At 43.9% G+C, this 23,506-nt stretch overlaps 2 protein-coding genes across 2 annotated transcripts; both read right to left on the reverse strand.

Annotated features, from left to right (window-relative positions):
- Positions 1 to 1,285: 1,285 nt before the first annotated feature.
- Positions 1,286 to 13,045, reverse strand: minar1 (membrane integral NOTCH2 associated receptor 1). The gene is made up of 4 exons (XM_061708325.1): positions 11,906 to 13,045; positions 5,614 to 7,044; positions 4,536 to 4,784; positions 1,286 to 2,983 (listed from the first exon to the last, which is right to left on the reverse strand). The coding sequence occupies exons 1-4, from the start codon at positions 12,623 to 12,625 to the stop codon at positions 2,786 to 2,788; spliced, it is 2,598 nt and encodes an 865-aa protein (XP_061564309.1). The 5' UTR covers positions 12,626 to 13,045; the 3' UTR covers positions 1,286 to 2,785.
- A 5,617-nt stretch (positions 13,046 to 18,662) lies between these two features.
- Positions 18,663 to 21,054, reverse strand: LOC133419263 (nuclear factor 7, brain-like). The gene has a single exon (XM_061708335.1). It carries the CDS (start codon positions 20,895 to 20,897, stop codon positions 19,473 to 19,475), a length of 1,425 nt encoding a protein of 474 aa, XP_061564319.1. The 5' UTR covers positions 20,898 to 21,054; the 3' UTR covers positions 18,663 to 19,472.
- Between the last annotated feature and the right edge of the window lie 2,452 nt (positions 21,055 to 23,506).

Below are 23,506 nucleotides of genomic sequence, written 5' to 3' on the forward strand. Positions count from 1 at the left end.
ACGAGAGGGTATGGTTACTAGAGTGGAGGGTATGGTTACTAGAGTGGAGGGTATGGTTACTGGACTGGAGGGTATGGTTACTAGAGTGGAGGGTATGGTTACTAGAGTGGAGGGTATGGTTACTAGAGTGGAGGGTATGGTTACTAGAGTGGAGGGTATGGTTACTGGACTGGAGGGTATGGTTACTAGAGTGGAGGGTATGGTTACTAGACAAAGAGGGTATGGTTACTGGAGTGGAGGGTATGGTTACTAGAGAGGAGGGTATGGTTACTAAAGTGGAGGGTAGGGTTACTAGAGTGGAGGGTATGGTTACTAGTCTGGAGGGTATGGTTACTAGACAAAGAGGGTATGGTTACTGGAGTGGAGGGTATGGTTACTAGTCTGGAGGGTATGGTTACTAGACAAAGAGGGTATGGTTACTGGAGTGGAGGGTATGGTTACTAGACAAAGAGGGTATGGTTACTAGAGTGGAGGGTATGGTTACTAGAGTGGTGGGTATGGTTACTGGACTGGAGGGTTTGGTTACTAGACGAGAGGGTATGGTTACTAGAGTGGAGGGTATGGTTACTAGAGTGGAGGGTATGGTTACTGGACTGGAGGGTATGGTTACTAGAGTGGAGGGTATGGTTACTAGAGTGGAGGGTATGGTTACTAGAGTGGAGGGTATGGTTACTAGAGTGGAGGGTATGGTTACTGGACTGGAGGGTATGGTTACTAGAGTGGAGGGTATGGTTACTAGAGTGGAGGGTATGGTTACTGGACTGGAGGGTATGGTTACTAGAGTGGAGGGTATGGTTACTAGAGTGGAGGGTATGGTTACTAGACTGGAGGGTATGGTTACTAGTCTGGAGGGTATGGTTACTAGTCTGGAGGGTTTGGTTACTAGTCTGGAGGGTATGGTTACTAGACTGGAGGGTATGGTTAATAGAGTGGAGGGTATGGTTACTGGACTGGAGGGTTTGGTTACTAGACGAGAGGGTATGGTTACTAGAGTGGAGGGTATGGTTACTAGAGTGGAAGGTATGGTTACTAGAGTGGAGGGTATGGTTACTAGAGTGGAGGGTATGGTTACTAGAGTGGAGGGTATGGTTACTAGAGTGGAGGGTATGGTTACTAGAGTGGAGGGTATGGTTACTAGAGTGGAGGGTATGGTTACAAGAGAGGAGGGTATGGTTACTAAAGTGGAGGGTATGGTTACTAGAGTGGAGGGTATGGTTACTAGAGTGGAAGGTATGGTTACTAGAGTGGAGGGTAGGGTTAATAGACTAGAGGGTATGGTTAATAATCTGGAGGGTATGGTTAATAGTCTGAAGGGTATAGTTACTAGAGTGGAGGGTAGGGTTACTAGTCTGGAGGGTATGGTTACTAGAGTATAAAGGTAAACATTAACCAACCTAATCAGAAATTGGAAATTGAAAGCAATCAACGTAGGTTGTGGTGTGAGATACAAATTTCCCCCTCCGCTGCAGACAACCTGGATTTGTGATGTGGGAATAAATGGCAATGTTAGAAAGTGAAGTGTATGCTGTCACAGCATGTCCTAACTGTGTGGTAGTTCTGACAAAACTGGATGTATATCAAACAAAATAAAGCTGTCAACGAAAACATGAAATATGCTGATGTCATACTTAAGGAAATGAAATGTAAAAGGTAATTGAAGACTTATTTCAATCAGTGACATTTTAATAGAGCAACTCTTGGAGGTCAGTGCTTTCACATGTGATGATGGTTAAAAGATGCTGGAAAACAACAGTACCTACGATACAAAGATCTGTCAAATCAGAATGTTTGTATGTTCTGTGAGAGGCTCAGTTACTATTTCACCACATCTGAAGGGGAAAAAACTCATCAAGTCCATAAAGAGGCAGAAATGTCAGTCAGGAAAATGATGTACTGCATTTCATATAAAGGAGTAAATAACAACCTGATCAGGGATCATTTCCAGTTTACTCAAGTCTGTATCAACGTGATCCTTACTGAACAGAACAGAACTAACCCAAAACTAGCGCACTTCATCAGGATCAGTAGACAATCTGACGGCTGGTTACTTACTTTTCAGAAAAACAGACAAAGTATTCAGTAGCTCTTAGCTCCTAAATAAACTTTACTAACTCTTAATTCTGTGAGATAATCCAAGCATAACAGAATTAATGCCAAAATGTAGCACTTTTTCCATCAAGATCAGACAAAGTGATGGCTGGTTACATTTTAAGAAAAATATAAGATAAAGCATATTCAAGGTTGTTCTCTAGTTCCGAATCATCTCAGATGATCCTCACCAACTACAAAAGAACTAATACAGAACCAGAGCACTTTTTCATCAGCTGGTTACCTTCCAGAAATACGAAGAGAAGGCAGCGACATTCATAGTTGTTCTTGAGTCATTCCTTTGACATTATAATTACATTCACTTAAATGGCACAGCCACGTGCCTGTAAAACATCTTTACTACTTCTTCTATTGAATTAAAATATTCAAAAATGTCACACAAATATCATGACTGCAGATGCTTGTTATTGATTAAATTCACACTCAGGTGTGAACCTTGTGAACAGCAGTTCTCACAGAAACTCACAAATACATGACATCATTTGTGTTTAAATTGATTCTAGTTCTGTCTTTAACTCAATCATCAGATGCTCTCACAATAATCACTAACTGTTCACTGAATGAATATACAGTATATGTTACATACTTCATTTCTGCAGTGTTCATAATGTTGGAGGGTGTGCTGCACAACTACCCCCTCCACAGGAACAAGACCAACGCCAGTATCCTGGTCTCCTCAGGACTTCAAGGTGCAGATTGGAACAACGATGACCAGGACCACGGTGCAGGCGGCGGCTGCAATCAAAGCTCCAATTTTACATGCCTTCACCCTCTTGAATTCTGCTTCCTTCCTCTTCAGCAGCGAATCAAAGCCTGGTGTGTAGACGTCCTCCATCCAGTACTCCAAGTTGTTGGGATTCAGGGACTCTTGGGTCTGAGGAAACCAAGAGAGGCCAGAAATTAGAGGGTGTACAACTGAAAAAAGACTTGCAGGCAAACTTCCAGTGTTCACTAATGGTGCTTTTCCACTAGTACCTACTCAGCCCGACTCGGCTCGCCTCCTCTCGGTTTGGTTCTTTCCCACTAGGGGTCTAACGTGCCGAGTAGATACTTTTACTACTCTGCCGAGGTTCTAAGCGGCTGACTCGGGCTGTGATGTCATCACACTACACACCAGCGATTGGTCGGGGGGTTGGAGTCAGACGTCTGAGTCAGGATGTGTCTCTGTGAGTGACTCAGACTCATTGTAATTATTGTTAAGAGTAGAGTAGTATGATTAGGAAAATTCTTTGGTAGGCTATTTTTCTTTCTCTACTACATTTTTAATTTTACATTGTGTTACCGGTGTTTTCATCTACCAACATGCAATTATGTTGACTCGAGTTATATTGATATTTGATTGATGTAAAAAAAATGATCCGGCCCTCTTAAGGTCTCATTTGAAGGAATGCGGCCCTCTACCTAATGAGTCTGACATCCCTGGATTAGATGGTGTTGCGTTGGCTTCCAGTGCAACTGTGAGAAACCTTGGTGTTGTTTCGATCAGGATTTGTCGTTTAAACCGTATATTAATCAGGTTTGTAAAACTGTGTTTTTCCATCTCCATTATATCACAAAGATTAGGAACATCTTCTCCCAGAGTGATGCAGAAAAACTAGTTCACACGTTTGTATCTTCTAGACTAGATTACTATAAATCTATTATTAGCAGGATGTCCAAGTAATTTGCTGAATATCCTCCAGCTGATCCAAAATGCAGCAGCGCGAGTGCTGACAGGAATCAGCAGGAGAGACCACGTCTCTCCAGTGTTAGCGTCGCTCCATTGGTCCCCGTAAAACTCAGAATCCAATTCAAAATGTTATTACTTGCGTATAAAGCCCCAAACGGCCTAGCTCTGCGATATTTGCAAGACCTGATAGTGCCTTATGTTCCTGGCAGAGCTCTCCGTTCTCAGAGTGCAGGTTTACTCGTAGATCCTAGAGGATCCAAATGTAGATTTGGAGGACGGTTCTTCTGCTATCAGGCACCATTACTATGGAACCAACTTCCAATCTGGGTTAAGGAGGCTGACACCACCTCCACCTTTAAAACCAAACTTCAAACGCTCACTAGCATGTCCTGGCTCCACCTCATGGCCTCCTCCTGGTTGGACCTCCAGGCCTGAAGCTCCTCCTGGTTGGATATTATGGATTTGAGTTGTTGGTATTCTAAAAATGTGTTACTGCTAATCCCCTGTTAAACAGTGAGTGTGTTAAAAGGTACAACATTTCCGCTTATGACTATATGTTCTAAATACTTTCATTCCTTGGTCTCTCCACTGATTGAAGTTTAGCATCTTTTTTTCATATTTTCATTTTTCTTTTTTCATGCTCATAAAAGAGGAAAACAACTGCAGTGCATGTCTGAGTGTTGTTAAATATTTGAAATAAAAATCAGTGGAGTAAGTCCCCTCCTGAGGGTTTTCTGGAATGGTCAGTGCTCGGTACCTGCACCGGGTTTCCCTTGTCTCCCGGGCTGCTGCGACAGCCCTGGGCGGTCCAGAACGACTGGCTGTGCTTTCCGTCTGAGAGGACACTCAGCCTCAGGTTGGCGTCCAGGAGTCTGTCTTTAGTCTGGGCTTGGATGGAGGGGGAGAAGGGATGTGGTGAAAACACGTCCTCCATCACGTAGGACTGTGCTGCTGGTTTGGGCGGCCTCTGCGGATGGGAGAGCTCGTAGTGGTGGTCTCGCTCCACCTGGAGAAGCACAGAGAGGAGTCGCTTTCAGGTGTCTACAGCATTCATGGACTTTTATGGTCTGAGAACCAGTACCTCCCTGAACAGAACCAGAACCACTTCAGATAGAACGAGAACTCCCCCAAACACAACCAGAAGAAACACACACAGAGACAAAACCACCCTGAACAGAAACTTTACTCCAAAACGGATGGATGGATGGATGGATGGATGGATGAGGGAAATGAAGTGGGGTGAAAGGATGGATGAAGGACAGGAGGAAGGACGGAAGGATGAATGAATGATGGGCAGGAGGATGGATGGAAGGATCAATGGATGAGAGACAGGAGGAGGGATGGACAGATGGAAGGATGAGGGACAGGAGGAGTACGATCCCCATTTCTTTTATCTCAGTTTCTTTTTTTTCAAAGGCTTTTTCATGCAAATAGACGATTTAACAGAAGGAAGTCAGAAAGTGCTTCACATTGATCTATGTGTACGACGCTTTGGCGGAAGAAAAAAACATGTCAAATCACTTCTTCATAGATAAATGTTGATGTCTATGTGGACGCGTGATCTGACGGGGTATTTTCATCTGTCAAATCATCCTACCGGCACGGCGTGTAGGCGGTGCAGGACACACCATGGCGGGGTATGAGGCGAATTCACCTGCGCAACCTTCCAGCTGGACTGTGATTTATAAAGCGAACATTGCGTGCAGATGTGCGTGCACACGGTTTTCATAAATCAGGATTTTTTTGTGCGCACGCCATTTTCGGATTTTGAGCACACGTACACTTTTAGTATGAATCCTACGCACTCTTTTATTAATGAGGCCCCGGGCCTGTACCTGTTTAGCTTTGCGGCGTCTGTCCGATGCCTTGCTCTGCGGCTCCCTGTCCCCGTCCATGCTGTTGTCCGGCGGGATGTGGGGGTGGGGCACCGCCCTCCAGTCACACGGAGAGTTGGTGATGCTGGCGACCTTGGACTCGGTGGCGCTGTTCTCCTCGTTGAGGGAGCGGGACGAGCGGGCGGTGAACAAGCTCCTCTTCAGAGCCTTCATCCTGAGGCCGTCGGCCTTGTCGGCCCTATCGGGGCAGGCCTGCTCCCCCGCCAGCCCAAAGTCCCACTTCCTGTTGTGACCGGTCGTATGGCACTGGAAGACATGGGCCGGGAGGCTGCTGTTGGCATGTGGAGGAAGTTCCTCCGGGGCTGAGATGGACGCAGACGCTGCCGTCCTGCTCTGTTGGCGCTCCCTGGCCTCTGGCACCTTGGGCTCTTGGATCTTCTCATCCAACTTGTTGAGCTTCAGTAGAACCTCAGAGATCTCGCTGCGGACCCCGGACAGAGACTCCAGCTTCTTCTCAATCTCCCCAATCCTCATCACCAGCTTGCACACGCTCAGCTTGAGCTCATCGTCGGAGCTTTCCAGAGACTGGAAGAGGCGGTCCAGCTTGGACTTGGCCAGCTTGACGGTGCTGTGCTCGGGTGAGCTGTTGTCCGACTTCAGCGTTCCCTGAGAAAGGGAGGCGGTGCTGTTGTGGCCCGACGACTGGATGATGCCCAGAGAGTCACAGACACTCATATCATCCAGGAAGCGGAAAATGTCGCTGATGCTTTCGCTGATGACGTCTGAGTCTTCTTCTGAGTGTTTCAGCTGATGTCTCTCTCTGTCCTTGAACTTGGACGGGAGGTCTCGGGCCTTCTTCTGGTTCCCCTGCTCAGTCTGAGTCCCAACACTGGAGGTGCAGTCTCCTCCCTGAAACGATGCACCCATCGGGCTTTTGTCTTTCAACCGTCTGTCCGGTTTGGCCATCACTGCGACTCTCTTCACAATGCCGGGGGACTCCACACCCTTATCTTTCAGGTGACGGAACTGCAGTTCATCATCGGTGTTGATGACCCTGATGCTGCAGGAGGGACTTTGTTGAAGAGCTTTAGTTTTCAAGAAAGGCCTCTGAAAGGCAGGCGGAGCCTCTTCTGTATTGAGACTGAGACTTTTGACCGGCCAGGCCGACGGTTTCCCCGCTCTGTTTCCGTACTTTCTGAGGGTGACGTGATCTGTAGATGTCGTGGGACCAAAGTATGTGGATGCCTGGAGGTCATCCAAACTCTCATGCTTCACCCTCAGTCTGTCCTGGGGTGGAAAGTGGACTTCTGGTTCAAAGTAGGGATTACTGTAGGGCAGTTCAAAGCTGTGGTTGAAGAAGGTAGCCGGTTTGTGCATGTCCCTCTTTCTCAGAGCATCTTTACTGGTCTGTTTCACATCTCTGGTGATAACCTAGAAACACAAACCAGGCAAAGACCAAAGTCAGAACTGAGTTCAAAGATGATGAAGAGTTTAAAATATGATGAATAGTTCCAAAGACACTGCATTTCAGAAAAAGGAAAAAATCTGTGGAATTTAATGGAAAATTTCTCTTTGAAGTATTTTTATGATCACCTACAGTACATCCAATGTTTCTGATGTAACTAATTCAAATGTGGGTTCTGGTCTCAAAAGTCCAGTTTTACTGAGGTAATTCATTCAAACCTGGTTTGGAGCGGCAATATCTGGCAAACGCCATTTCCGCCAGGGTTTACCGGCTCATGATGTTATTTAACAAAACTTAGTAAACCTGCAATGACAAGGTCAATTCCTGAGCCGCCTTGACCTTGAGAAGCTATTCATTCTTTCAATAGTTCGTGGCTTAATTATTGTAATAATCTTCATTTTGGTGTCAACCAAACTTTACTGCCTGCTGACAAGAACCCAGAATCATGACCACACCAGTCCTGTCCTGTATTCTTTACACGGACTCCCTGTTGAGCTCAGAATCCACTTTAAGCTCCTGTTGTGTGTTTTTAGTGCTGTAATTGGCCATGCTCCCTCTTATCTGTGTGTTTCCATCGACCCAGCACTTGTTCGAGGTTCCATAGACGAGAGTGAACAAGTAGGGTGATCGCTCTTTTGCAGTAGCTTGTCCTCAACCCTGGATCACGCTGAACCCTGAGTTACGGACCCTCACAGACCAGGGGCCTCATTTATAAAGCTTGCTTGCGCACAAAACAGGGCTTGAAAGATGCGCAAGCCATCTTCTACGCAAAGGTTAGGATTTAAAAAGAAAAAACTAACCGAAAAATGTGCGTATCTCTACGCCAACCCAGACCCTCCCGTAGGAACTTACTTAAGATATGGGGAACTGGCGACGCAGGCGGTGAGGTGGTGAAATGAAGCCAGATTCATGTCATACTCTTAATAATGTCATCACATATCAGACTTATAATATAATAGCGCGCTGATCGTGTCCCTCTGTGTTTGAAGCACAGCGTCAGTCAGGACGCTCAGCTGCTGCTGGAGCTGCAGCCGCGGTGAGTGGGCTTGCCACCCGTCCCTTGAAATACGGAATTGTTACGTTATTGGGAATTAAAAGTTGCGTTCCGTATTGAACCAATACGGAACGCAGTTTATTCCGTATTACACAATTGTCCCATGCACGTCTGTCACACACGCACACACTAGTTAAGCCTAATTATGCCTAAATTATGGTTCCACGTTAAATCGACCCAGAGCCTACGCCATAGGGTTACGCCGCAGGGTTACGCCGTAGGTTACGCGGCGACGCGCACTGTACGGTGCGTGTGGCTGCGTAACCTACGCCGTAAGCTCTGCGTCGATTTAACGCGGAACCATAAATCAGGCTTGAGCAGCACTGAGGGGAGATGGGAGGGGAGGAGGGGTAGCGGGGCTCCCGTCCCATTTTCGCACAGAGTGTCTTGATGATTTGTAATTACAGGCTGAGTTAGTTCTTAAACTGTAAAAAGTGGGGGGGACAAAAACATGAGTTTGAAAAACGGGGGGAACATGTCCCCCCTGTTCCCAGTGGAAATTGCGCCCTTGTGCCTCACAGGGTTTTATTTTCGCTCGCTTTATTTAATACTATTTATATACTATTTATACTTTTACTGTGACAACCAAATAATGTAGTTTTCCTGGCCTCCACCTCATCCACAACATCTCGATCCCAGTCTCCGTGAAATTTATTGGCACGGTGGCTCGACACGTCTCATCATGCGTCTCATTCATTCTGACGCCCAAACAGGCTGCAGGAAGCCACTGCGCATGCTCAGCAGGCTCATTCATATGCAAATACCACTTTGCATTGCCCATTTATGGTAAAAGGTGGGCGTGTAGAGGGCGGGATATGAGCCGAATTCAGCTGCGCAACCTTCCAGCTGGACTGTGATTTATAAAGCGAACATTGCGTGCAAGTGTGCGTGCAAGTGTGCGTGCACGCGGTTTTATAAATCCAGATTTTTTTTGCGCCCGCCATTTTCGGTTTTGGCCCCAGATCCGTTCAGATCCAAACTAAAGACGTGTTCAGAAAGACATCTGGATCATGAAAGCACTGTCACTTTTTTTGTTGGGTTTTTATCAGCTTCTGCGTCTTGTGATTATTTTTCTAATCTGTTTTGATGTGATTTTGATGTTGGAGCACTTCGGTGGACCTTGGTTGTTTAAAGCTGCTAAACGAATAAAGACCGACCGCCTGGCTGATAAAAACATGGTTCCTGGTCACCAACGTCCAGTGTTACTACTAGGGCTGCAGCTATCGAATATTTTAGTAATCGAGTATTCTACTGAAAATTCCATCGATTAATCGAGTAATCGGATAAAACATATTTTTGTTTAGTTAAAGAGCAATTATAAATATACATGTTAGATGTTAATTGGCATAACTAAGACTAAATGATATAATACAGTAGGTTCATGGCTGTGCATTTAAAAACCCTGAACTTACACCAGTTGACCAAATTCACTGCCTTCACTCAACACAATAAGGATCTTACCAAAAAGTTTTTCTTATTTCTATTCTAAAAATGCCATTATACCTAATAACACACATCACTTAAAAGGTTAGGTGTTTTTGCCACGTGTTTCAATTGAACTTTCATTTGTGTCAAGCACATTTTAAGTTCTAGTTAAGTTTTAAGTTAAAGTATAGGATTTTGAGTTTTGAAAGTGTTCAAAATAAAATGATGAGACCTGCTGTATTGGAGCACATTAGGCACCAGTGCTGCTTGTTTTATCCATGAATGATTACAGAGATAAAATTGAAAACTACCCAGTTAGCTTTATTACATTTTTATTTTTCTGACATTTTCTGCCTTTTCTCTTAGTTAAAACTGTAGCGGGAACGGATGTTTAGAGGAACCTATGTACCGGGTTAAAGGGGGAACATATAGGAGAACGGACCAGAAGAATATAGCGTGGATTGAAAATAAAAGTTAAGCACTGAGCTACACGTGTCTCCCGCCTGAGCATGGCATGTTACAAAAACCAAACATATCCATCTCTGTGCGCGCATCCCAGACACAGCTCTGTGTACAGCTGGAGTTCGCTACTGTTAGTTTACTGTTAGTTATTTGAAACATGTCTGAATATTTGTCAAATTCTGAGGTTGTGGACGACAATTTTGAATATGATGGACGTCCTTACAGTTCCGAGCCAGAGTATACGGCTGAAGAGCTCACTGAACGGAGGACAGAGTGCGCGCACAGAGATGACGTCGTGAGTTCAGAGGTCTTGTTTACAAACTGATTTATTTGTTACACACACAGCCCCGGATGTAGACAACAGGTCCTGGAAGCAGATCTAGTGATTCATAAAAGAAATGAACGAGTTTCACGGCAATCATGTGTTATTTAGACGCTGCATCGTCTGTGTCCCGCTGTGCCCCCATTCACTACCGTTATATGGAGAAGCGGCTCGCAAAAAACCCCCTAATATCTTCCGAAGGACTCCAAATGACACCAAACTTGCCTGGGTGAGTATACGACCATAAAAAATGCCAGAAATAAGATCCAGGTTGTAAAAAACCAAACTTTCCCTTTAATGTTGAAATACAATTTCAAGAATAAAGTCGAAATTTCGTGAATAAAGTCAAAATTTCGAGAATAAAGTTGAAATACAATTTGGTGAATAAAGTGGAAATGTCTCCTCTGGTCCATCAAATCCAGTTAGCAGAGCGACTGACAGCTCTGCAGCAGCAGCCGTAACTAACTAACCCTGCGTTCACACCGAAAGCGTCAAAAATCTCCTGATGCCAGCATCGCGCTGCTTGATGCGTTCACACTGACAGCTTCATGTACTGTCGATGCCTGCAGTGGGCGGGGCTAAAGCTGTGCTGCAGAAGTGGAGGGAACAGTGTATATAGTCTACATATATAGCTGCACATCTTCAGTAGAAGCCTTCTTTATATTTTAGCGTTATTTCTGCGTAGATAAGAGTGAGTCTGATGCTCCTTAACAAGTTTGGTCCGAGGATCAACGTCAACTGCCAGCGAGCCCTTGCTCCCGGTGAACCATAAATCCACCTAGGCTGATTTATGGTTCCAACCATAAATCAACGCAGACTCTACGGCGGAGGGTACGCGGCGACGCACACGTAAAATGTCAGTTTGCTGGATGAAATATATTAATTCCTGATAAAATACGTGTGTTAGTGCACAGCTCTGCTCCTGCACGCATGTGAATGAGTGTACGTTTGTGTGTACATGAAAGTACAATCTGCATTGAGGCTTCTGGCTTGGGGAATCCCGGTCTGTGATTGGACGCTGCCTCGGCAGCGCTGCTGCTCATTTGCATAAAGTTCAGATTTTTCAACTTCAAATTGACGCTCTGCTCCCGCCGCTTCTCAACGCGCGTTTTCATAGACAATGAATGGCAGCTGGACGCCTATGATTTCAGTGTGAATGCAGGGAATGTGTGAATTAACTTACATCCTTGGAGTGGAACGTTAAGGGGACGTGTCTGAAGTTATGCAACTGCATATCTGTGATATCTGTTTCAAATCAATATCGTAATGCCAATTCTTGTATTCTGAACCTTGCTGTTACCAACCTAACATAATTTGACTTTTTTCTCAACATTTTGACTTTTTTTTCTCAACATTTCGAATTTTTTCTCGACATTTCACCTTTATTCACAAAATTTTGACTTTTTTCTCAATATTGTACTACATTATTCTTGGCATTTCGACTTTTTTCTCGACATTTCGACTTTTTTCTCGAAGTGCATAATGAGAAAAAAGATCTCTAAAATATTAATTTTATTTTTCTGTCCTGCCTGGCCCTTATACTCAGATACTTCAGATGACAGACCTGTGGTGAGACGTCCAGGAGGTGTTGGTGCTCCTGCTTGAAGACGTTCCTCCGATGGCCGCAGGACTGGACGCTGTCCGGAGGGACGACCGTCTGCAGGGACTCCTGGTCGGTCACCGACTCGCTGTCTGCATCGGAGGGGAAGTAAGACCTACGCAGGTCGGGGGGGGGCGGACAGACAGACTTCTGGGGCAGGTCCTGTAGCTGGTCCTGAGGGGGCGCGCCACGTTTCAACAGGAAGTTTGGATCAGAGGTGTGAATTAATGCATGGCAGTCGCAGGAGGAGCCGGCTGGAGGGGGGCCGAGCTGGTGCTGATCTTTATTGCTGAAGCGGTCATACGTGACCCCCCCGTCCCCGTCCCCGTCCTTGCGGTGACCGGGCCTGTGCAGCTTGGGCGCCAGCTCCTCCCCGCCCATCTGGATCAGGTTCAACATGGCCACGATGTCCGCCGCCACCATCAGCTTCTTCTTCTGCGGCCCGTCCTCCTCTGAGCAGGAGGAGGAGGAGCACATCCTGTCCTGGAACAGCGTGACGGGGAAGGCGGGGTCCATGCTGGCCGTCTGGAACAGCAGGCTGTGGATCTTCAGCAGGTGGAGCAGGTCGAAGCGAGCGCACAGCGAGGTGCACAGGTCCGGGAACGTCATCCTGCTGCTGCTGGTGCTGGGGGGATCCAGCTCCTGCAGGAGTCGGGCCAGGAACTGGGAGCAGGCTGGATCCATGAGGGACGGGAGACGAGGTGGACGAGGTGGACGAGGTGGACGAGGGGGAGCTACGCCAGGTTCAGGATCAGGGGGAGCTGGATCTCCTACAGGAGGGGGAAGCACACCTATAGGGACAGCATGTTCCGGAGGTTCTGGAGGAGCCCGGGAACACCAAAGGAGGTTTAAAACACCAATGCAGTTCTTGGAGAAGCACTGAAACACCAGAGGACATCCTAGATTCACTCAAACACACCACAGGAAGTCCCAAAGGGGGTCCGGGGAGAACACCTAGGACATCAGGAGGTCCCTAGAGGAGGTCCCATAGAGGAGGTCCCTAGAGGAGGTCCTAGGAGAACACCTGGGACATCAGGAGGTCCCTAGAGGAGGTCCTAGGACATCAGCGGGTCCCTAGAGGAGGTCCTGGGAGAACACCTAGGACATCAGGGGGTCCCTAGAGGAGGTCCCTAGAGGAGGTCCTAGGACATCAGCAGGTCCCTAGAGGAGGTCCTGGGAGAACACCTAGGACATCATGGGGTCCCTAGAGGAGGTCCCTAGAGGAGGTCCCTAGAGGAGGTCCTAGGACATCAGCAGGTCCCTAGAGGAGGTCCCTAGAGGAGGTCCTAGGACATCAGCAGGTCCTGTCAGCACTAGAACATTAGAGGAGGTCCTAGAGGAGGTCCTAACCCCCCAGGTAGCAGTCCCAGACTGGTTTACTCCAGGCTCAGGTCCTTCCAGCCTTTTCCAGGTCCATGAGAACAAAACACATTCAAATTGTGATAAATGGCCGCGCATTTGCAGGCACAGGACCGTGCACCTGCAGGGGTTCGGATGGACAGAGCACCTGACGGGGGTTCGGATCAGGAGCGTGCACCTGCAGGGGTTCGGATGGACAGAGCACCTGACGGGGGTTCGGATCAGGAGCGTGCACCTGCAGGGGTTCGGCTGGAGGACGGTGCTCCTGCACGGTACCAGGGGTTTGCATGGACGGAGCACCTGCAGGGGTTCTGGGTTCGGATGGAGGACGGTGCTCCTGCACGGTACCAGGGGTTCGGGAGGAGGTTAGGTCCATGGGCACGCCGGTCCGCGCGCTCCTGCGTCACTCCGCGGTCCGGACGGTCCCGCGTCCCGGCAGCGCCTCTCTCTCTCTCTGCTGAACCTGAAGCCTGATTTATGGTTCCACGTTAAATCGACGGCGTAGGGCACGCGTCGACGGCGTAGGCCGTAGGCTCTGCGTCGGTGTGACGCGGAACCATAAATCAGGCTTGAGCCTCAAGTCCCCGCTCACCATCACGGAGCAGCAGGTACTTCCTGTTTGGATTTTCAGAGTAAAAGCCCCAGAGAGTTTATCAGGAACTTCCAGCCGGGATCTGTCAGTGTTCTGCCCATTTCTGCTGCTTTGCCAAAAAATGCTCCCTAATGGTTTTCTACCTTTGTTTGTAGAGCTACAGTTTTACTGTGTTTTACTCCCTAAACCACTTCCTTTACCCCCAACTGATCCTTGTCTCTTGCCAGGCCGTCATTGTAAATAAGAATGTTCTTAATGACCTGCCTGGTTAAATAAAGGCCATTGACTGAGTGAATATCAAATAAAGCGATATAATTATTTTTTTTTGTATGGTGGGCGACAAGGGTCAAACCCACTGCAACGGCCTAATGCGTCTCAGTTAAGGAAAACGGCTTCAAGTACAGAAACGATTCAAATTCACAAACTCAAAACGAGGTACAAAAAGAGGAACGTGGTGCAAATGAAAAAACGTGCTGCAAAAAAACAAAGACAAAAACAGCATCATCAAACGCTGCAAATAGAGAAACGATGCAAAGCACAAAACGATATAAAACAAGAAACCATCTTCAAAAGAAAAACGCTTCATAACCGGTCACTACAACCGGAAGTGCTCCAAACCTGCAGGGGGCGCTCTCGGTGTAACAGTGTCGCAATGTTTGCTGTATTGGTGAAACTCTTGGCGTACAGCCATCAGCTGCTTCCCGTTTGACTAAATCTGTGCATGTTTAAAAAAAGTGAGCTTTGCAACTGGGGGGGATTCTTGCCTCTTAGTCATGTTTAGATGTTTCCCTGCTTCCTCACACCTGATTCAAATTACTCGTCATTAGCTCGTCATAAAGGTTTGGACAGTTCTGTTGTTGAAACAGCTACTTTTATCATGGTGTGCTGAAGCAGGGAAACATGTAAAACATGCTGGATAGGTGCTCTCCAGGACCAGGATTGGCCACCCCTGTTCTAAACAGTCCCATATTGGTCAACACCACTTTCCCCAGGAACCATGGCCATGTGGAGGCCCTGCCAACCACCAACCTTCTGCAAGGGAAGGTCTAAGCCGCATCCATGCTTAGACTGCACAGCAATGCTACCAACCTCAGGATATGGCTTGTTATGTATTATCCTCATAATCCAGCTTTCCTTTTTTTTTTTCTCAAGTGGCAATGATTTTAGCACACTCTCTAAATCTCCTCGTTGTGGATGAGGCAACTATTCAAGCACTGGGAATCAAACATGATGAATAAAATGTTAATACTTCACCTCAGTGTTGGTGTTATTGCACGAATAATCCTCAGATTTGATCTTCAGCAGCGCTCCGACTCTCCTTTAGGTGAATCTTGCCCCCGTACGGTTCATTCACTCCTGACAAATTATTTACGTATTTAGTTGAACCTTCTCTCATATTACATCACTGATGGCTGCTGTCTGGATCTACATCACCATGGTCACCTTTGTGAACTTTCTTTTAGAAAGAAAGCCTGTAACTTCAGAAATGTGCTAGCATAAAAGGACTGACATTTTAACGGGGAAAAGGACAGAAAGAGAACGGGAGGAGCATTCCCGTTCAGATGTATAATTTGTGTGTGTATTGTGTGTGTATTGTGTGTGTAGGCCTGTGGGGGGCATATATATATATATATATATATATATATATATATATATATATATATATATATATATATATATATATATATATATAGAATACATGAAAGAAACATGTACATACTATCTATGTCTGGACATATACATACCTGTACCTTAGATGCTCATTCAGATGTAAATATACCAATATAAAGTCATGTTTGGTAGATAAGAACTTGCAAGACATTTATTTTTTTGAGAGAACATAATTTTATTTCATTTTCAAAGTCATAAAAAATAAATTCATTGTTAAACTTTTAATTTGGTATGTATATTATTTTTGTTTAGGTTGATTGTGCGCTGGTCTGTTAGTAGTGCCTCAGGCACATAATTTGTATGGGGTATTTATTCTGTTATAAATAAAAATGGATCTTTAAACTCTTTAAACTTTGAAGCTTTTTCTCATTCCTTGTTAAATTATAGCAAAAAAAAAAGACAAGATCCATGGATTGAGAGCACTTTTGTCATTTATTTCCTAAACTTTTACAATTGTTTTTTTTTTTTTTGGCAGAGTTTGATTATCCACTTGAAATGACTGTTAAATATATGACTGGAACAGATAACGTCCCATTGAAAAACACCTCAGACAAAATGACCAGAATGACTCAATGGAAGGTGGAGCTGGATTATTTTTGGGGCTTTACTATTCAGAGAGGACAGATTCTTGGCAGGTACGTCGTCTAGTTTTTGTCCGGTTCCACTATCTGAAAGAGAAACACATTTATTATGTCACTGAGAGGCATCGCAGGTCCTTCCTCCCCGCTGCCATCAGACTGTACAACCAGGCTGATCTCAGTAGCTAACGGACAATAACATGTGCAATATCTGTCACACACATCCTACCTGCTTTTTTTGCAGTTTTTCTTTCTTTCCCGTACTGCACTACTTTTTATTTTTCATCCCAAACGTATATACTGTTTATATTTAGTCATTATATATTTTTTACTTTTTTTTACCCCTCCTCTGCATAAGTGTGTTAAGTGTACTGCTGCTGCACAAAGTGAGTGTAGCGAGTGCTACGGGGGCCCGACCGACAGGATAGAGAGGACACGGAGTTTTGTGCAGAACCCTTTTATTAAAGCAGAATCACCGCCACACGTGCACAAGCGCAGCATCAGCCGACATCAGCAGCTTCCCAGTCCTCCCTTGCAGCTTCTCTGTCCCCCCCTCTAAGGCTGGCAGGGTGGAGAGGCTGACGGGCCACACCTCTGTGTCCCGTCAGCCTGAGTGGCTGCAGCTCCTCCACCCTGCCACAGTGAGTTTCCCCATGGAGGGAGAAATAAAAGACAATCTTATCAACAGGGATTTAGTCATGAATGTGTAAAGTTGTGCATTGAAAACACAAGACAGTTAAAGAAGTTATTAAAATGATCCCTTTTGGGATCTCTTTTGGGTGGTCCCCACCCCTGGTCATCCCGTTGCTGCTTCCACCTGCCTGCTGTGCTGCTGCCGTCCCTGACCCACCAGTCTGGCCCTCGGCAGGAGGGTCCCCCCTTACGAGCCTGGTCCTGCTCAAGGTTTCTTCCCTCCTAAAGGGGAGTTTTTCTTGCCACTGTTTGGCTTAAGGTTTTTCTCCCACTAGGGGAGTTTTTACCTGCCATTGTTTATGTAATAACTGCTCGGGGGTTTATGTTCTGGGTCTCTGGAAAGCGTCTAGAGACAACTTTTGTTGTATTAGACGCTATATAAATAAAATTGAATTGAATTGAATTGAATTGAATTGAATTCCTCAGTGTTATAACTTTATTTTAACATAATTTTAACGTGTGTTATCATTAACTGCTGTAGATATTTAATTGTGTAATATGTAGTGAGCTTTGGCTTAAAAAGTCACCCCACAAAGGAGGACTGTTTCAGTTTATCACAAATATTAGTATTAAATCGTGATTTTGAGGGTACAGTACGTTTGTACGAGGCAGAGAAGGTTTGAAATATGTAACCAGCCATTACATTTAATGTACAGTAGTGGAGTTTAAAGTACAGTGTTTGCCTCTAAGTCGCAGCAGAGCAGACAGATTTGAAGTTAGATGAAATCCTCAAGTGTCCACATTAGTAAATATACTGTACATTTCACCTCTGGGTAAGAGCCTTATACTGTGTTTTGTATTTGTTTCCAGAATGAGACAGGGATGGGCTCTGAGAGCTCTCCAGCAACATCCACTGTACTTCTTGAAGATGAGCCAGCACTCTGGCCTAAACAGCTGTCTGTGCAAAAAAAAGAAGGAGGAATGTGAGTAAAAAAGACAGGAAAAGAAATAATACATGTGTATTCTGCTAAAATGTTTCTATCTGTATATTTGACCTGTTGCTTTGTGTGTTGTCTTCTCATTTCAGTGGCCCCATGCCTCCCTTTGCCTTGGGCCCCAAATTCCCTGCTGACATTTATTGATTTAATAAGTTTGTTCCATCACATAAACACCTTCAGCAAACCTGACAATTTAGTTTTAGCGTTCTTTCATGCATGATCCTATAAAATGAACATAACATTAACCCTTCTCAACAAAAAACTAACTTGAACATCAGTATAAGATTCAAAATAAAAAACTACACAGAATCTCTCAGCGTAGCTGGATCCATGTTTGCATGAACATCCACATGACAGAAGTGAGAGAATACGATGGTGTAAGAGTGAAGTGAGAGAATACGATGGTGTAGGAGTGAAGTGAGAGAATACGGTGGTGTAGGAGTGAAGTGAGAGAATATGATGGTGTACGAGTGAAGTGAGAGAATACGGTGGTGTACGAGTGAAGTGAGAGAATACGATGGTGTACAGTGAGAGCAGCTGGAGTCAGGACTGAGAGTCAGCAGTTGTTGGGTCCTACATGAAACCAGGTGAACTGATCTCCTCTGGCCTCTAGAGGGCAGTGTCAGATATGAAGCATCAGTGAGGAGATCAAGTGGAGCTGCTTTCTGTCTTCACTCTGAACTTGTGCATCTACTTTCTGCAGCAGCCATGAAGCTGCACTGACAGCCCTGACTGGGACTCTCTCGTAGGATCGTAGGTCTTTCACTCTTTCTGCTTTTATCTGCTGTTATCAATAAAATGACCATTTAACTAGAAACCTGTGTCTCATTGTTTTTACAGACTCATTAAACTGAAGTCAGTTCATTTAATTCATATTTTATTTCCCCAAAAAGAAATTACATGCAGAGTTTGTTAAAATCAGGATATCAAATAATAAAAATAAATCATGATCATGTTTGTTTACCAGGTTAATACAGATGTTTGATTGAAAGAAACTTAAAATAAATCAATGTTTCACATGTGAAGGTTTTATGAACCACAGTTAAGAATGATAAAATAAACATACATACATATACATTTAAAAAAGTTTAAAACGATATGAAACAACAACTACAAAACATTTGCTCACCTGAGAACCAGCTGTGTTTTTAGATGTTTTCCATGTTTTAATTTCTTTTAGTTGCAATTTGTTTAAAGACTCTGATCTTTGGACAGAAACTTGAGGGGCGACTTATAAACTCTGACATTTGAACATTTACAACATTTACACAGAAATATGTTCTTTAGTATCGATTTTTCATTTGACTTTTACTCTTTTATGTTATAAAATCAGCAGGTTGATTAAAAATAGCTCTCAGATTTAGGAACATGGTGGATTTATATGTCATATTTTTAACTGGTTACTACATTTATTTAGAATAAAGTTTGAAAGTAAAACACAAAATCTATTAAAAATGTATAACATGAATACAAACTTGGATAAAATGAATCACAACTTTATAAACCTTTATATTTTGGTATCTTATTCATCGCTGAACAAATACTCTGAATGTTTTACAATGATATTTAAATGTGTCGTATTTTCAACGTTTTGAGATTCGCTTATTTGTTCATGTGAACTTTTTACTTCAAAATAATCCTGATCTTGGAAAAGTTATTCCATCAAAACATTAAAGACACATGAATATATTTTCTTTATCTCAGGTTAATCTGTTCTTTGTCTGACAGATTCTGATCTCAGAGGTTTTTGCATCACCAGAGTTTACGACACAGAAATAAGGGAAGAGTTTCTCAGTGAAAGTGTCTCTGAGAGTGTAGATGTGTTTCATGTCTTCAGCGTTGTAGAAGGAAACCTCTCCCCCGTCATAGTCCAGCTGGACTCTGAGCCTCCGGAGACTCGTCTCCACCGTGAGGGTCTTACCAACACCATTGGTGTATTTTCCATCACGATGCAACAAACACCAGATTCCATATTTAGGTGAAGCAAACACCTCTCCCTTCCTGTCAACTGAGTCTTTAACCAAACCAACACCCCAGCCAGGATGATCTCCCACCTGCACCTCCCAGCTGTGTTTCCCTGAGGTCAAACCCTCAAAACCAAACACATGGGCATACTCGACGTTTCTCTCTGGATTATCAGGAAGTTGCTGCCGTGTATCTCCTTGTGTCACACTGGTCAGATCAGCAGACAGATAGAGATCGGGGGCTGCAGTGTTTGGGTCCAGAACCACGGGGCTGAAGTGGACCTGGTCCCCCATCTTCTCCCAGACTCTGAAGGCCAGGTTTCCCAGGTGTTTGGCCTCGTCTACCAGAGCTCCTGAGAGCAGCTGTGGATCTGACACTGAGCTCTGCTCTCTGGCTCTGTCCCAGGTGGGTTTATACCTGCTGAGGAACGTCATGTCGTCTTTCTGCAGCTCTTCTTCCACAGCAGAGATGCTGTCTGACAGAGAGGAGATCTGCTCCTGGATCCTCTTCCTCTCCCCGCTGATTCTCCTCCCCTTCTGCTCCTCTTCCTCCCTCAGAGCTGCCAGTCTGGACTCCTCTTCCTCCTTCAGGAACTGCTGCAGTTTGTTGAACTCTGCTCTGATCTGCTTCTCTGTGGACAGCAGCTGCTTCTTGGAGTGTTGAACCACATCATCATATGTTTTCTCCACTTGTTTGTATTTGTTCCTCTTGTCCTGCAGAGACTTTAAGTCAGATTTCAGCAGCTCCTTCAGCTCACCGACTGCTTCTTCTACAGGAACCACTTTGTGGTTCTGGTGCAGAGAAAACTCACAGACAGAACACACAGCTCTCTGTTCGTCTCTACAGAACAGTTGAGGTATTCCTGGGTGTTTCTTACAAACTTCCACCACCCTCTTTTCTTCTTTTTCAGTCTCAGACGATCCACCTGTCTGTGTTTCAGCAAAAGAATCAGCAAGTTCCTTCAGTGAAAAGTTCACACCAGGATCCTCTTTAGAAGATTTTCTTTTACACATGGGACAGTTTCTGTTGTTAGTTTGTTCCCAGAACTTTTTCAGGCAGCTTGAACAGAAGTTGTGGCTGCAGCCCAGAGACACCGGATCTTTGAAAGTCTCTAAACAAACATGGCAGCTCAGGAAATCTTTAAGAGTTTTCTCATCCATTTTCTTCAAATATTTGTAGTATCCTTCAATGGGTAGACTCACCAGTTAAATGTCCCTCTGAATCAGAGATTTAAGTCCTTTTATTTCAGCTTTTTAGTTCATAACCTCCGCCCTGAAACAGCGTCTCAGCTCCGTTCAATCATGTCAAAAATGTCCAAATGAACTTTGAGTTAAACCTGTCTTTCCTCTTATGAGTCACCAGGTACAATTCAATATTCCTATCAGTAGGGGGCGACACTGGAGCTGTTCATACACTTATCCTCTTACTTATATTATTGTACTTTTTCTTTTTTCAGTTATTAACAGTCTGACTCTTCAAACATATGTTTTGTATAAACTTAAAGGTTTCATTTTACTGTCCCAAACACAAAATCAAAACGTGAATAAATGTTCCAGAAACAATCTTTTAGTTTTTTTTTTTTAACAGGAAAATATGTTTCAGTTTCAAAAAAAGAACAAGATTTACATTTTGTATCCATATCTGAAAGTAAAGAGTGTGAGTTAATGAATAAATATTAAAAAAATAGAATAAAATCCAGGTCAGAAAAAAAAAATTCTCTTTAAATGAGCAAAAGCATGAAATGACACATTACATGGCATTTGACACAAAATGAATAGAAAAAAATAAGTGAGAAAGCAGTAAGATGCAAGCATTTAATGAGGTTTTGGAGGAAACTGCAAGAACGGAACCAGTTTCACCGGTTGAGATATTTTTAACTCGCTGGGATCACAATGAAACACACCTGCAGAGACATGCGGAAGCTATCGCTCTGGTTGTCTTGGCAACCTTCCTCATGCCGTCCTTGGCTGATGTTGCCCTTCCCGAGGGTGGGGGAAAATATAATATGATTTCATATTTCAACATGATTTTCTTTTTCATTCATAATTTTGATAATTTTTCACAAATAAAGTCATCAGAGTCACTCATTCAGATCCACCAGACACCTCCTTGAGAGATAGGCAAAAAGGGGGGGTTAGGCAGGGGATGCCCTGACACGTCTCAAAAGGTGAGCTTGAAATGTGGCCTACACAGTATAACAAATGATCACAATCAACTTCTCTAAAATCCAATGTCGAGTTCAGGGCGTTTAGTGAGAAATAATCCAACCAGCTGCTGATTTTGTTTTTATCAAGCAAGATGGATGATGGAAATAATGCACCATTCAAATCATTCACTCAATGTGAATAAACAGCAATCTAATCTTGTATGTTTTGTTAAAATGAAGACAATTCGAAATGCCCACAGAAAAGAGACGCATCCAGGAGAGAGATGGACAACTCAAGGAGGCATTGTTCAGAATCAAAGCCTCATTAGCACATTATTTTGGCTCAGATTAGCCTGCAGATTAGCCTTCCTTTCCCCCCAATTGTTCCTTGTCTCTTGCCAGGCCGTCATTGTAAATAAGAATGTTCTTAATGACCTGCCTGGTTAAATAAAGACCAATGACTGAATAAATATCAAATAAAGTGATATAATTATTATTTTTTTCCTCTTTATCGTATAATGTTCATAAAGTGTAATGCAATTCATGTCATGGGTAGTTTATTTTGAAGGATCAAATACTCAACATCCCATATTATCCATTTAGCGCATGGATGTATTATATTAACGTACTATACTATACTATACTATACTATACTATACTATACTATACTATACTATATAAGCGTGGCAATCAAACGTTGAAAATCCACTGTGCGCATGTGCATAACCACAAAGTAGCATTTCTCTGCAGGGAGCAGAAATTGGCAGAACACCCGGTTCGGGGATGAAGATCTCCCTCATCTGAGCCTCACACACAAACACACACATGGAAGGAAATAATAGGGGCTTCTCATCAACAGGGCCGGCCCAAGCCTCCATGGGGCCCTAAGAGAAATGTGATTTTAGGTCTCTTTATTACTGCCAATAATCAGAGCTGGTAGAGGAGCCAAAGATTGTACTCAAGTAAAAGTACTGTTACTTCAGAATAATATGACTCAAGTAGAAGTAAAAAGTATCATCCAAATAATTACTTGAGTAAAAGTAAAAAAGTTCTTGGTGAAAAAACTACTCAAGTACTGAGTAACTGTTGAGTAACGTCTGATTTATTTTTTTAGCACAACCATTCAAACAGATAAAAGTACAAAATAATCATCTTCAGGCAAATTAAATCAATAAAATAATCAAATTAATTAAAATTAATGAAAAATAGCTGAAATTAAAATAATCTTAAAGTAAATTCAAGTACTTTAATACATAATAAAATGAATAAAATAATAACAGAATAAAAAAATAAATTAAGCACAAGTAGCACAAAATGTCCAGCCTTTGTACTTTTCTTTTTTAACCAGAACTAGAACAAACATGAACTCATAGAAACTCTGTGTGTGTTTGAGTCTGTGTAAATGTGACAAAACATGCAAAAACAAACATTTTTCCCAAAGAATCACTCAGTAATGTCATGAGATTGACGCGTACGTGGATAAAAGGGATAAAAGAAAAGTAACAGCTCAACGTAGCCTAATGTAGCGGAGTTAGAGGAACAGTTTCTTCTTCACAAATCTACTCAAGTAAAAGTAAAAAGTATAGTGATTCAAAACTACTCCTAAAAGTACAACATTTCCCA

Source organism: Cololabis saira, chromosome 2 (genome assembly GCF_033807715.1).
Source record: "Cololabis saira isolate AMF1-May2022 chromosome 2, fColSai1.1, whole genome shotgun sequence".
Classification (NCBI taxonomy): Eukaryota; Metazoa; Chordata; class Actinopteri; order Beloniformes; family Belonidae; genus Cololabis; species Cololabis saira.